At 44.2% G+C, this 14,907-nt stretch overlaps 2 protein-coding genes across 3 annotated transcripts in view; one reads left to right on the top strand and one right to left on the bottom strand.

The window, feature by feature from the left end:
• The window catches only part of LOC120040296 (juxtaposed with another zinc finger protein 1-like), a 35,162-nt gene extending 28,614 nt beyond the window's left edge, over window positions 1–6,548 (top strand). The window contains exons 3-5 of the mRNA XM_038985494.1: window positions 1,737–1,939; window positions 2,846–3,015; window positions 6,247–6,548. Of these exons, the coding sequence (XP_038841422.1) occupies window positions 1,737–1,939; window positions 2,846–3,015; window positions 6,247–6,420 (547 nt within the window). The 3' untranslated portion in view covers window positions 6,421–6,548. The remainder of the gene's footprint in view (window positions 1–1,736; window positions 1,940–2,845; window positions 3,016–6,246) is intronic.
• Window positions 6,549–8,391: 1,843 nt separating this feature from the next.
• The window catches only part of LOC120040283 (tax1-binding protein 1 homolog B-like), a 40,719-nt gene continuing 34,203 nt past the window's right edge, over window positions 8,392–14,907 (bottom strand). For both annotated transcript variants that reach the window (XM_038985479.1, XM_038985478.1), the window contains 2 exons: window positions 11,713–11,801; window positions 8,392–9,424 (listed from right to left, as the gene is read on the bottom strand). In XM_038985479.1, the coding sequence (XP_038841407.1) occupies window positions 9,220–9,424; window positions 11,713–11,801 (294 nt within the window). In that variant the 3' untranslated portion in view covers window positions 8,392–9,219. The remainder of the gene's footprint in view (window positions 9,425–11,712; window positions 11,802–14,907) is intronic.

A 14,907-nucleotide genomic window follows, 5' to 3' on the forward strand; every position in this document is an offset into this window, starting at 1 on the left:
AGAACTTGGGAAGGTTGAACACCAGACGGGCTGCGGCGTTCTGGATGAGTTGTAGGGGTTTAATGGCACAGGCAGGGAGCCCAGCCAACAGCGAGTTGCAGTAATCCAGACGGGAGATGACAAGTGCCTGGATTAGGACCTGCGCCGCTTCCTGTGTGAGGCAGGGTCGTACTCTGCGACTGTTGTAGAGCATGAACCTACAGGAATGGGGTCACCGCCTTGATGTTAGTTGAGAACGACAGGGTGTTGTCCAGGATCACGCCAAGGTTCTTAGCACTCTGGGAGGAGGACACAATGGAGTTGTCAACCGTGATGGCGAGATCATGGAACGGGCAGTCCTTCCCCGGGAGGAAGAGCAGCTCCGTCTTGCCGAGGTTCAGCTTGAGGTGGTGATCCGTCATCCACACTGATATGTCTGCCAGACATGCAGAGATGCGATTCGCCACCTGGTTATCAGAAGGGGGAAAGGAGAAGATTAATTGTGTGTCGTCTGCATAGCAATGATAGGAGAGACCATGTGAGGATATGACAGAGCCAAGTGACTTGGTGTATAGCGAGAATAGGAGAGGGCCTAGAACAGAGCCCTGGGGGACACCAGTGGTGAGAGCACGTGGTGCGGAGACAGATGAAACAGTTACTTATCCAAACGGTATGACCGTTTGGAGGTTTGAGGTCTAAGTCCATGCAACAGTAGAGGCGTGACAGAGGTAAGAACATGCCTTCAGCTCACTCAACTGCTAGTCTGAAATGTCACCAATGGTGCTATCCAATAGGATCCTTTTCTATGGCACAACTGGTTGGTACGTTGTCAAGAAGGGCGGCCACGTGTGTTTGCGATCAGAATACCTCTGGTTGGAGCCCAGTAAGGGGACAGGGACAGTGGAGGAAGAAAAGCTTTTAGCAGCGAACTGACGTCGGTTTCATAGGGCCATGCACTTCAGCTTCCGAGGGAATCTGGTCCGTGTGTGTGTGTCTGTGTGTGTGTGTCTCTCTTAGTTCCACTAGCAACTTCCATCTAGCAGCAGTCAGCCTCATCTGGTGGATAAGTCAGTTTAATTGTGTTAGCGTTGGGTAATAGGATGTTATATAGCCCTCGGTCCTACATTACTAGACCAAGATGACATTTCAATCTCATCCCAGTTCTCCATTCAATCACCATATCAAAGAGGTTTAAAAGGGCTGAGGCACTCTGAGGCAGCAGTGTAACTGTATAATAGAGGTCTCCCTGTCTTTAGACACACATCTTGATGTGGTTTCAGCTTTCATCTGTTCATTTCACTTCTGCTTTAACAGTGTCTGTGTGAACATTTCATTTTTATGACTTACGTTTACAGAATACTTTACAATGTAACCATGTTTGGTCAGAGATATAGGCCTTCTGTTAAACATGAAGTTTGGTCAGAGATATAGGCCTTCTGTTAAACATGAAGTTTGGTCAGAGATATAGGCCTTCTGTTAAACATGGGAGTGGTTTCAATGAATGATAGACTCAGAGCATATGTTGTACAGTGACTTCAGCGATATAAGTTTGTAACGGAGGAGGTTCTGTGAACAACCACGCTGGCGTGATGAGATTAACCTTGCCTAAGATCTGACTTATGTTAACTCCCTGAGCTAATAGCTAGGCTTTAGCCCAGCAGGCTAGCACAGCCTTGTGGCGTGCAAACCGAGTCGGTCATATAGGATGTGTGGTTGTGTGTCCTCATCCCTCTCTCTCTGGCCACTCCCTTGCCCAGGTTTATGACAGAGGCAGCGCGTCGGGAGCAGCCTGAGAGGCTGAAGAGGAAGGTGCACCCAAAGCTGTCTCAGTCTCTGACGGGCAGTCTGCCTCGTAGCAGTAACGTCTCCACTCCTCCCAGACGCAGCAGTGGGAACCTCACCCCGCCTGTCACTCCTCCCATCACACCCTCCTCCTCCTTCCGTAGCAGCACTCCTACAGGTAGGTTACCGTGACAACAGAGTACAGCACCGTCATCTAGGAGGCATGCGTCAGTAGTTTGTAATATGGATTATGTCACTTCATTGTCCCATATTTTGGTTTGGATCAGGAAATGCCTCTTAAGTTTCAGGAGAGGACATGGAGGTAATTCAGGGAAGATGGGTGCTGTAATGTCTCACAGTAGGGTCCTTAGAGAAGCATAGAGGGTTGACTCTCACAGTCAGTTGGTATAGTCATACACAGGGAAGGTACAGGGCTTATTTAATCAGAATCTCATCATTTTAAGTTGCCATGGTATTTGCTTACTTGTGTTCTTTGTTTGTGTCTTTCCCATGTTGCCACTTAGTAAGATATGCTGGGTTTTTCTCTCCTAGTTGCTGCTCCTTGTCTCTTTGGTTCTTGTGGTTGTGGAGCCAAATCTTATTTTGCATTGCCTTAACCCTGGGACCTTGTGAAACGGGCTAAATTCTTTCCCACAAAACAGCATTTTTTTCAGTCTCTCCACAAACTTGGGCTCAGTAACAAGGCAACAGTAGAACCCTGTGGGAACCCTACAGCCAGAACACATGTGGACGGCTTGAGTCTGAATCTGTCTCGGCACATCAGACGGTCCAAAACCCTTGAGGCTAGGATGCCCATGCCAGTCATAGGATACGTCCCAAATGGCAGTCTATTATAGTGCACTATGGGCCCTGGTCAAAACTAGTGCACTATATAGGGAATAAGGTACCATTTGGGACTCAGCCTTAGTCATTAACTGTGCTTGAATCAGAGCAGAGTACTGGAGCTGCTGAAATAGGAGTATTACTCTAATTGTTTATGGACGGCAGTAGGCACGTTTTATGACATTGTATTCTGATGGGTGTTGTGCACGTACCTGTGTCTGTATGTGTTTCTCCCCTCCAGGCAGTGAGTATGATGAAGAGGAGGTGGACTATGAGGAGTCAGACAGTGGTGAGTCCTGGACCACAGAGAGTGCCATCAGCTCAGAGTCTATCCTCAGCTCCATGTGTATGAATGGAGGAGAGGAGAAACCCTTCGCCTGCCCTGTGCCTGGCTGCAAGAAGAGATACAAGGTGGGCCAACCACACTCAGTCCATGAATCAATACCATGTGTAAATGCTCTGACATGTGATCAGATGATTGCAACCAGATAATACAAGACGCATGTTATTACCGAGTGTAAATGGGGTCTCATATCCTCTCCCTTGCACTGCCCCATGAATAGAGCCAGGGCTATTCCTGACCGCGTGACATGTCCAGGAAAAACCTCAAACAGCTTTTAACTAGAGCCCTGAGTTAAACTAAGAGCCAGTGTTTATTCATCAGGTCATGTGGTCAGGAAAGTATCCTGTCTCTACCTACCTGTCTGTGATATTGGCTAGATACAGAGTCTATGCTTTCTGTTTGAGTGACTGCTTCTCATAAGACTCCAAATGAAAACCATCCATTACCCAAGAACACCTCACGGCACAACGCCTCCCCTATTTGACCCAGATAGTTTGTGTGTATCTACTTATATGTAGGCCACGTCTGCCTTTTGTAAATTGATGTAGTTCTGTCCTTGAGCTGTTCTTGTCTATTAATGTTCTGTATTATGTCATGTTTCATGTTTTGTGTGGACCTCAGGAAGAGTAGCTGCTGCTATGTGATGTCTATATAACATCCCAGTTCAAACGGACGTCAAACACCTCCATGGGGTTCCTGCTGTTGAGAAAACAGTGTTACAGCATGTCAACATCTTGAAATGCATACATCCACGTCCACTGCAGTGATTTAGGGAGTTTTTACAGGATGTTCCATTCCCATCTGGTTTGGCTGTGTGTCCGGGATAAATGGGGATCAGCTTGAGAAAATGGCATTGCTGACGTGAATGACAGGATTATGGCTGATGACACAGTTAGTAGTAGACTCTAGACCACGTGTCAAACTCATTCCACGGAGGGCCGAGTGTCTGAGGGTTTTCCCTCCACCCTTGTCCTCCCCCCACCTGATTGTCTAGGTCTTATTTGAAAGGAAAAAAATAAAACCTGCAGACACCCCTGCTGTACAAGAAACATGATATATAGTTAGTAGTAGACTCTAGACTGTACAAGAAACATGATATATAGTTAGTAGTAGACTCTAGGCTGTACAAGAAACATGATATATAGTTAGTAGTAGACTCTAGGCTGTACAAGAAACATGATATATAGTTAGTAGTAGACTCTAGGCTGTACAAGAAACATGATATATAGTTAGTAGTAGACTCTAGACTGTACAAGAAACATGATATATAGTTAGTAGACTCTAGGCTGTACAAGAAACATGATATATAGTTAGTAGTGGACTCTAGGCTGTACAAGAAACATGATATATAGTTAGTAGTGGACTCTAGGCTGTACAAGAAACATGATATATAGTTAGTAGTAGACTCTAGGCTGTACAAGAAACATGATATATAGTTAGTAGTAGACTCTAGGCTGTACAAGAAACATGATATATAGTTAGTAGTAGACTCTAGGCTGTACAAGAAACATGATATATAGTTAGTAGTAGACTCTAGGCTGTACAAGAAACATGATATATAGTTAGTAGTAGACTCTAGGCTGTACAAGAAACATGATATATAGTTAGTAGTAGACTCTAGACTGTACAAGAAACATGATATATAGTTAGTAGACTCTAGGCTGTACAAGAAACATGATATATAGTTAGTAGTGGACTCTAGGCTGTACAAGAAACATGATATATAGTTAGTAGTGGACTCTAGGCTGTACAAGAAACATGATATATAGTTAGTAGTAGACTCTAGGCTGTACAAGAAACATGATATATAGTTAGTAGTAGACTCTAGGCTGTACAAGAAACATGATATATAGTTAGTAGTAGACTCTAGGCTGTACAAGAAACATAATATATAGTTAGTAGTAGACTCTAGGCTGTACAAGAAACATGATCTATAGTTAGTAGTGGACTCTAGGCTGTACAAGAAACATGATATATAGTTAGTAGTAGACTATAGGCTGTACAAGAAACATGATCTATAGTTAGTAGTAGACTCTAGGCTGTACAAGAAACATAATATATACAGTACCAGTCAAAAGTTTGGACACACCTACTCATTCAAGAGTTTTTCTTTATTTTTACTATTTTCTACATTATAAAATAATAGTGAAGACATCAAAACTATGAAATAACACATGGAATCATGTAGTAACCAAAAAAGTGTTAAACAAATCAAAATATATTTGAGATTCTTCAAAGTAGCCACCCTTTGCCTTGAATACAGCTTTGTACACTCTTGGCATTCTCTCAACCAGCTTAGTGGAACGGTATCAAATACATCAATCACATGGTTTCCAGGTGTTTGATGCCATTCCATTTCCTCCATTCCAGCCATTATTATAAGCCGTCCTCTCCTCAGCAGCTATGAACTCAATATACTTTAAAATGAGTAAAACCATTTTGAAACTGCATAGAAATTATATTGTACCTATATTCATACAGTATCTTGACTGTGTCCAGCTCACTGATAATCACTATATTCATACAGTATCTTGACTGTGTCCATCTGGATTGACAGCTGGATTGACTGTGTCCATCCAGCTCACTGATAATCACTATATTCATACAGTATCTTGACTGTGTCCAGCTCACTGATAATCACTACATTCATATACAGTATCTTGACTGTGTCCAGCTCACTGATAATCACTCAAATGAAAGCTAGACAGTCGGGGGGGCATAAAAAATATAGGACAATTGTTTAGCAAATTTTTACAGAGAGGAAATATATTTTCAGTGCAGCCCCCGGAGAGCGTTGAAGACCGACTGCGGCCCCCGGGGCTAAATGAAACTGACAGCCCTGCTCTAGGCTGTACAGGAAGCACGCAGACATGAAGGACGTTGAGTTAGATCAGCTGACAGAAGACATCTGGACAAAGATTCTTGAATCCTTTGCGAGATGTAGAAATAATCAAGTATATTTTTATTCTATTCTGTCACTAGGCTGTACAGTAAACATGCAAAGAGCTGTGTAGAGCGTTGAGTCAGGTTTAGTTGACTGAAGACATCTCTAGGTGAATCTAGGCTACTATAGTGTGGTGAGACTCATGACTGTTATAGGAGACTGATCCAGTGTTCTCCAAATCCAGTTGAAGACCCTGATTGGTTGAATATTTGAATCAGATGTGTGTGAATCAGGGCTAGATCAAAGGGCCCTGTACACACCCAGTAGCACCCCAGGACTGGAGAACACTGGACTAATGCAAACGTTGCTTACTCTGCCCTCTCCCACTCTGTACTGTCCCCTCCCCCTCATTCAGAATGTGAACGGGATCAAGTACCACGCCAAGAACGGCCACCGGACACAGATCCGCGTCCGCAAGCCTTTCAAGTGCCGCTGTGGGAAGAGCTACAAGACGTCCCAGGGCCTGAGGCACCACACCATCAACTTCCACCCGCCCGTCTCCACCCACATCCACAAGATGCAGCAGTAGCACTGTCCCCACAGAAATAGAATCCCTTGAACATCATCCTGTTCTAGTGATTCTGTTTCTATGTTTCCATTCCACACACACACTTTCCTTCTTCTTCCAGTACACTACTCTTTTATTGCATGCTTTAAAATTACCTTATTTGTATTTTTTTTTTTTCAAAACCCGGTGGAACATTTACATACAGATATGTTGTGTACATTGCAACCTAATGAATTTGACTCGAGTGTTCAGGTAATGCTGTGTTTGAAAAGGGGCATGGGAGTGGTGAGGCCAGGGGAGAAAGCAAGCATCACCACCACACCATCACAAAACGGAGGCAAGAAAATCTGAATGTTTGTAAAAGATGACGATATATTCCTGAAGGATGTATAGACTTTCATAATCAGGTGTAAAATAGTATTCCCTTTATATTTTTCTTGCCATGTTCTGAAAGTGTAGTTTTATGATTCACTTTGCTAGGATTTTCACTCAACTTGTTTTGTGTTTTAGAACTAAAAGACTCTCAGGTGACAATTCGCCACAAGCATTTCAGCACCACAATCCTGCCCATGTGTTCTGATAGGTGCGTCCCAAACGGCGCCCTGGTCAAACAAAAGTAGTGCACTATATAGGGAGCCATTTGGGAAACACACAGTATTTTAGAATCAGCTGTAATGCTGTTCACTGGAATCTTGTGAGTCACAGGAGTCCCAGTTATCCAGAGCCCTTCAATTCTAGGGTGCTGATCAGTTATCTTCTTCGCCAAAGCCGTTTGAAGCATTTAAGCACTTTGTAGTAACCAGTTGCCAACAGAATTAGGATGGTTTTCGTTGCCAATAACTCTCTGCTGCTGCACACACCAACCTGACATGTAGCAGTCACAGGAACTAGAGAGAACCAGACCGGAAGTACTCAACTTTTCCAAGGAGTTTTACATTTGTTCAGATCTCCAGTGTTTCCTGTGGTGAGATTATGTATCTGGTTGCCTTGAATTGTAGACCACAAGATTGAGTTCCAATGCAGTAAGTATCTGTGTATAGCTTCATAGTGACTCTTCAGGAATGGCTAACTTGAACTAGAGTAGACATTCTTGTCAAAATAAAAGATGGCCAGATCTCACTTCTGGTCTATTTCTCCTCTTTTGTCCCTCTAGTCTCTTAATGTAGTCTAATAAAAGGTACTGTGTCATACTGGTGATCAGAGAGAGCAAGGGGCTAATCAACAACCCATCAAAACATCACCACTGCATGGAAATCAATGTCCTTATGGAACTACACGTTAAGTGTGCGTTCCAAATGGTAGCCTATTCACTCTAGTCCATAGGGCTCTGGTCAAAAGTAGTGCATTAAATGGGGAATAGGGTGCCATTTGGAATGCAGATGGTCATTGACAGTATTATACTGCCAGTACATATGGTATTTGATATGTGTATAGTAAATGTATTGTCTCAAGTGCATTAAATTATATTTTCATATGTTTCTGGAGAATGATGACCCTTACTGTGTGTGTGTATTTATATTTACTTTACCCGTATTTAACTAGGCAAGTCCGTTAAGAACAAATTATTTACTGATTTAATTAATGACGGCCTACCGAGGAACAGTGGGTTAACTGCCTTGTTCAGAGGCAGAACGGCAGATTTTTACCTTGTCAGCTCAGGGATTCCATCTAGCAACCTTTTGGTTACTGGCCCAAAGCTCTAACCACTAGGCTACCTGCCACCCCTACACTCTAACCACTAGGCTACCTGCCACCCCTATAAACTAAGGCAACAGCAGAGGTTGTTTTGTAGCTGACGGTGATGTACAAAACTAGCTGCTTTAGGAATGTAGCTGCTATTACATTACAACTGCCTCTGTGTGCCTGGACATTTCTGCACCATTACAGATGTTGTACATTTAAAACATTGAGACGCAGGTCTGCTTTACAAAGTAGCCCTGACTGAGTATGTACATGTAGAAGTAAGTGGCTATATTATAGTCTGATACTCTATATTGTTCCAAACAGACTTTATTAGTTCAGATTTCATTACATGGGACTCAAAGAAATCAAAGGTTTTCTATAATCGTGAAATAACAAAGAATAGTTTCTGATCTAACAGAATCCTGGCATGTTAATCAGTAGCGATAGGTGAAACATGACTTCTTTATTCAGACAACCAAACCAGTGGAGAACTAAATCATGAGAATCAACTGACACTCAAATATAACAGCTCTTTCTAACCAGACATACACATACTGAGAAAGCTTATAATGCCGTTGGCTCTTAAAATATGATTCTAAAATAGATGATTTAAAGATAATATAATCAGGTTGAGAAGCAAATGATTTGTCCCGTCTGTCTGCATATAGTGCACCGAGGCAGTTGCTTTCTAAACATAATGAATACCTGAATTTTACTATGACGCTCAGGGGAAAGCATTTTGGTTGGAACAGTTCAAATGCATGTTTTGGTAAAACGCTTGATGTAGCTTACTTTCCCTGACTTCACGTAGTGTCTGGGACTGATCAAGTGGTCAGCCATAGCATTTCACATCACTAATAGAATCAGAGGAATAACAAATAAATGGGACACTTCATGTTAAAGAAGCTATTATTAAAGACTGATTCAAACAGATATATAGCCCTGGTCTGAATTATACATCAAATCAGAGCACCAATCACACTGCCGAATATGAAGACCTTTTCCCTAGTTAATAAAATACGCTAATCAAAACGTCACCGGTCCTAAAAGTGAATCAGAATGAGATCGTCACACCTGTTACATGTGGCAGGGGGAAAAGGCAGTTTCATTTCAGTGGCGACTGACAGAAAATGAAGTTTAGTCAAAGTTGAGCACGTTGGCGGAGTCAAAGTGGGTGAGCACGTGGTTCTCAAAGATCTTCTGGTCGCAGTCGAGGGGGAACTGCTCGCTGCACATGGGGCACACCTTCCAGTGGCTCTCTACATGCTCCACAAACTTACTCTGGTCGTAGTTGGGCGGGAAGATCAACTCACACAGTGGACAGCGCATGTGGACGTTCACACTGCACAGAGGAGAGAGAGAATGGAGTTAGGAAGAGATGGGGAAAGAAACAAAGCAAGATTAGAGAGAGAAGGTATTGAGAGAGCAACCAAGAGAGAAGGTATTGAGAGAGCAACAGAGAGAGAAGGTATTGAGAGAGCAACAGGGAGAGAAGGTATTGAGAGAGCAACAGATAGAGAAGGTATTGAGAGAGCAACAGGGAGAGAAGGTATTGAGAGAGCAACAGGGAGAGAAGGTATTGAGAGAGCAACAGGGAGAGAAGGTATTGAGAGAGCAACAGGGAGAGAAGGTATTGAGAGAGCAACAGGGAGAGAAGGTATTGAGAGAGCAACAGGGAGAGAAGGTATTGAGAGAGCAACAGAGAGAGAAGGTATTGAGACAGCAACAGAGAGAGAAGGTATTGAGACAGCAACAGAGAGAGAAGGTATTGAGAGAGCAACAGAGAGAGAAGGTATTGCGAGAGCAACAGGGAGAGAAGGTATTGCGAGAGCAACAGGGAGAGAAGGTATTGAGAGAGCAACCAAGAGAGAAGGTATTGAGAGAGCAACAGAGAGAGAAGGTATTGAGAGAGCAACAGAGAGAGAAGGTATTGAGAGAGCAACAGAGAGAGAAGGTATTGAGAGAGCAACAGGGAGAGAAGGTATTGAGAGAGCAATAGGGAGAGAAGGTATTGAGAGAGCAACAGGGAGAGAAGGTATTGAGAGAGCAACAGGGAGAGAAGGTATTGAGAGAGCAACAGGGAGAGAAGGTATTGAGAGAGCAACAGGGAGAGAAGGTATTGAGAGAGCAACAGGGAGAGAAGGTATTGAGAGAGCAACAGGGAGAGAAGGTATTGAGAGAGCAACAGGGAGAGAAGGTATTGAGAGAGCAACAGGGAGAGAAGGTATTGAGAGAGCAACAGGGAGAGAAGGTATTGAGAGAGCAACAGAGAGAGAAGGTATTGAGACAGCAACAGAGAGAGAAGGTATTGAGAGAGCAACAGGGAGAGAAGGTATTGAGAGAGCAACAGGGAGAGAAGGTATTGCGAGAGCAACAGGGAGAGAAGGTATTGCGAGAGCAACAGGGAGAGAAGGTATTGAGAGAGCAACCAAGAGAGAGAAGGTATTGAGAGAGCAACAGAGAGAGAAGGTATTGAGAGAGCAACAAGGAGAGAAGGTATTGAGAGAGCAATAGGGAGAGAAGGTATTGAGAGAGCAACAGAGAGAGATGGTATTGAGAGAGCAACAGGGAGAGAAGGTATTGAGAGAGCAACAGAGAGAGAAGGTATTGAGAGAGCAACAGAGAGAGAAGGTATTGAGAGAGCAACAGAGAGAGAAGGTATTGAGAGAGCAACAGAGAGAGAAGGTATTGAGAGAGCAACAGAGAGAGACGGTATTGAGAGAGCAACAGAGAGAGAAGGTATTGAGAGAGCAACAAGGAGAGAAGGTATTGAGAGAGCAACAGGGAGAGAAGGTATTGAGAGAGCAACAGGGAGAGAAGGTATTGAGAGAGCAACAGAGAGAGAAGGTATTGAGACAGCAACAGAGAGAGAAGGTATTGAGAGAGCAACAGAGAGAGAAGGTATTGAGAGAGCAACAGGGAGAGAAGGTATTGCGAGAGCAACAGGGAGAGAAGGTATTGCGAGAGCAACAGGGAGAGAAGGTATTGCGAGAGCAACAGGGAGAGAAGGTATTGAGAGAGCAACCAAGAGAGAAGGTATTGAGAGAGCAACAGGGAGAGAAGGTATTGAGAGAGCAACAGAGAGAGAAGGTATTGAGAGAGCAACAGAGAGAGAAGGTATTGAGAGAGCAACAGAGAGAGACGGTATTGAGAGAGCAACAGAGAGAGAAGGTATTGAGAGAGCAACAGGGAGAGAAGGTATTGAGAGAGCAACAGAGAGAAAAGGTATTGAGAGAGCAACAGAGAGAGACGGTATTGAGAGAGCAACAGGGAGAGAAGGTATTGAGAGAGCAACAGGGAGAGAAGGTATTGAGACAGCAACAGAGAGAGAAGGTATTGAGAGGGCGTTGTGTTAATGAGCAGCCAAGTGATGATGTTGGCAGAGGGAGCAGAGCAGGACAGCTAACAGGCTAATAAAGACCATCTGTCAGGGGGTCTACTCTACGTGGGTGGGCCACTAGCTGGGCCACTCATGTTAACACCTACATTACAGAACAAAGACTTTACACAGGTTGGAGCTGGGAAGCTGCTGTGCTGGGGTGAGAGACCAACTTCAATGCATTTTGGGGAGCTCAGGCCTTCAGTGTGTGTGTGTGTGTGTGTGTGTGTGTGTGTGTGTGTGTGTGTTACCTGGACTCGAAGCCAAGGGGAGTCTGTCCATCATTTAAGAATGGGCTGTGGGGTTCAGTAGTTGCTGCAGGCTGTTCATTGGCATTGCCCTGTGGTGGAGGGTAGAAAACTACTTCAGAAATAATCCTCCCACTGTGTATGATGCAACATATCGCTGAGTGAACCTCAGTGGAGGCTGGTGTCACTTAAATCAGAGAACAGCTGTAACGGCTGGAATAAAGGTAACAGTATCAAATCAAACATGCTTTCATAACGTACACTTTATTCAACTCCAGTTATTACTAGGAGCCTCCCCTCACCAGCCTCCTCTGGTCTAGCTTTAAGGCAGACTAGCTGACTAGCGTGGTTGTTTTCAGACTAGCTGACTAGCGTGGTTGTTTTCAGACTAGCTGACTAGCGTGGTTGTTTTCAGACTAGCTGACTAGCGTGGTTGTTTTCAGACTAGCTGACTAGCGTGGTTGTTTTCAGACTAGCTGACTAGCGTGGTTGTTTTCAGACTAGCTGACTAGCGTGGTTGTTTTCAGACTAGCTGACTAGCGTGGTTGTTTTCAGACTAGCTGACTAGCGTGGTTGTTTTCAGACTAGCTGACTAGCGTGGTTGTTTTCAGACTAGCTGACTAGCGTGGTTGTTTTCAGACTAGCTGACTAGCGTGGTTGTTTTCAGACTAGCTGACTAGCGTGGTTGTTTTCAGACTAGCTGACTAGCGTGGTTGTTTTCAGACTAGCTGACTAGCGTGGTTGTTTTCAGACTAGCTGACTAGCGTGGTTGTTTTCAGACTAGCTGACTAGCGTGGTTGTTTTCAGACTAGCTGACTAGCGTGGTTGTTTTCAGACTAGCTGACTAGCGTGGTTGTTTTCAGACTAGCTGACTAGCGTGGTTGTTTTCAGACTAGCTGACTAGCGTGGTTGTTTTCAGACTAGCTGACTAGCGTGGTTGTTTTCAGACTAGCTGACTAGCGTGGTTGTTTTCAGACTAGCTGACTAGCGTGGTTGTTTTCAGACTAGCTGACTAGCGTGGTTGTTTTCAGACTAGCTGACTAGCGTGGTTGTTTTCAGACTAGCTGACTAGCGTGGTTGTTTTCAGACTAGCTGACTAGCGTGGTTGTTTTCAGACTAGCTGACTAGCGTGGTTGTTTTCAGACTAGCTGACTAGCGTGGTTGTTTTCAGACTAGCTGACTAGCGTGGTTGTTTTCAGACTAGCTGACTAGCGTGGTTGTTTTCAGACTAGCTGACTAGCGTGGTTGTTTTCAGACTAGCTGACTAGCGTGGTTGTTTTCAGACTAGCTGACTAGCGTGGTTGTTTTCAGACTAGCTGACTAGCGTGGTTGTTTTCAGACTAGCTGACTAGCGTGGTTGTTTTCAGACTAGCTGACTAGCGTGGTTGTTTTCAGACTAGCTGACTACCGTGGTTGTTTTCAGACTAGCGTGGTTGTTTTGAGACTAGCTGACTAGCGTGGTTGTTTTCAGACTAGCTGACTAGCGTGGTTGTTTTCAGACTAGCTGACTAGCGTGGTTGTTTTCAGACTAGCGTGGTTGTTTTCAGACTAGCGTGGTTGTTTTCAGACTAGCTGACTAGCGTGGTTGTTTTCAGACTAGCTGACTAGCGTGGTTGTTTTCAGACTAGCTGACTAGCGTGGTTGTTTTCAGACTAGCGTGGTTGTTTTCAGACTAGCTGACTAGCGTGGTTGTTTTCAGACTAGCTGACTAGCGTGGTTGTTTTCAGACTAGCTGACTAGCGTGGTTGTTTTCAGACTAGCGTGGTTGTTTTCAGACTAGCGTGGTTGTTTTCAGACTAGCTGACTAGCGTGGTTGTTTTCAGACTAGCTGACTAGCGTGGTTGTTTTCAGACTAGCTGACTAGCGTGGTTGTTTTCAGACTAGCGTGGTTGTTTTCAGACTAGCGTGGTTGTTTTCAGACTAGCTGACTAGCGTGGTTGTTTTCAGACTAGCTGACTAGCGTGGTTGTTTTCAGACTAGCTGACTAGCGTGGTTGTTTTCAGACTAGCTGACTAGCGTGGTTGTTTTCAGACTAGCTGACTAGCGTGGTTGTTTTCAGACTAGCTGACTAGCGTGGTTGTTTTCAAACTAGCTGACTAGCGTGGTTGTTTTCAAACTAGCTGACTACCGGTTGTTCTTTTCAGACTAGCTGACTACCGGTTGTTCTTTTCAGACTAGCTGACTACCGGTTGTTCTTTTCAGACTAGCTGACTACCGGTTGTTCTTTTCAGACTAGCTGACTACCGGTTGTTCTTTTCAGACTAGCTGACTACCGGTTGTTCTTTTCAGACTAGCTGACTACCGGTTGTTCTTTTCAGACTAGCTGACTACCGGTTGTTTCAGACTAGCTGACTACCGTGGTTGTTTTCAGACTAGCTGACTACCGTGGTTCTTTTCAAACTAGCTGACTACCGTGGTTCTTTTCAAACTAGCTGACTACCGTGGTTCTTTTCAAACTAGCTGACTACCGTGGTTCTTTTCAAACTAGCTGACTACCGTGGTTCTTTTCAAACTAGCTGACTACCGTGGTTCTTTTCAGACTAGCTGACTACCGTGGTTCTTTTCAGACTAGCTGACTACCGGTTGTTGTTTTCAGACTAGCTGACTACCGGTTGTTGTTTTCAGACTAGCTGACTACCGGTTGTTGTTTTCAGACTAGCTGACTACCGGTTGTTGTTTTCAGACTAGCTGACTACCGGTTGTTGTTTTCAGACTAGCTGACTACCGGTTGTTGTTTTCAGACTAGCTGACTACCGGTTGTTGTTTTCAGACTAGCTGACTACCGGTTGTTGTTTTCAGACTAGCTGACTACCGGTTGTTGTTTTCAGACTAGCTGACTACCGGTTGTTGTTTTCAGACTAGCTGACTACCGGTTGTTGTTTTCAGACTAGCTGACTACCGGTTGTTGTTTTCAGACTAGCTGACTACCGGTTGTTGTTTTCAGACTAGCTGACTACCGGTTGTTGTTTTCAGACTAGCTGACTACCGGTTGTTGTTTTCAGACTAGCTGACTACCGGTTGTTGTTTTCAGACTAGCTGACTACCGGTTGTTGTTTTCAGACTAGCTGACTACCGGTTGTTGTTTTCAGACTAGCTGACTACCGGTTGTTGTTTTCAGACTAGCTGACTACCGGTTGTTGTTTTCAGACTAGCTGACTACCGGTTGTTGTTTTCAGACTAGCTGACTACCGGTTGTTG

This window comes from Salvelinus namaycush, unplaced genomic scaffold, assembly GCF_016432855.1.
Source record: "Salvelinus namaycush isolate Seneca unplaced genomic scaffold, SaNama_1.0 Scaffold34, whole genome shotgun sequence".
NCBI classification, from domain to species: domain Eukaryota; kingdom Metazoa; phylum Chordata; class Actinopteri; order Salmoniformes; family Salmonidae; genus Salvelinus; species Salvelinus namaycush.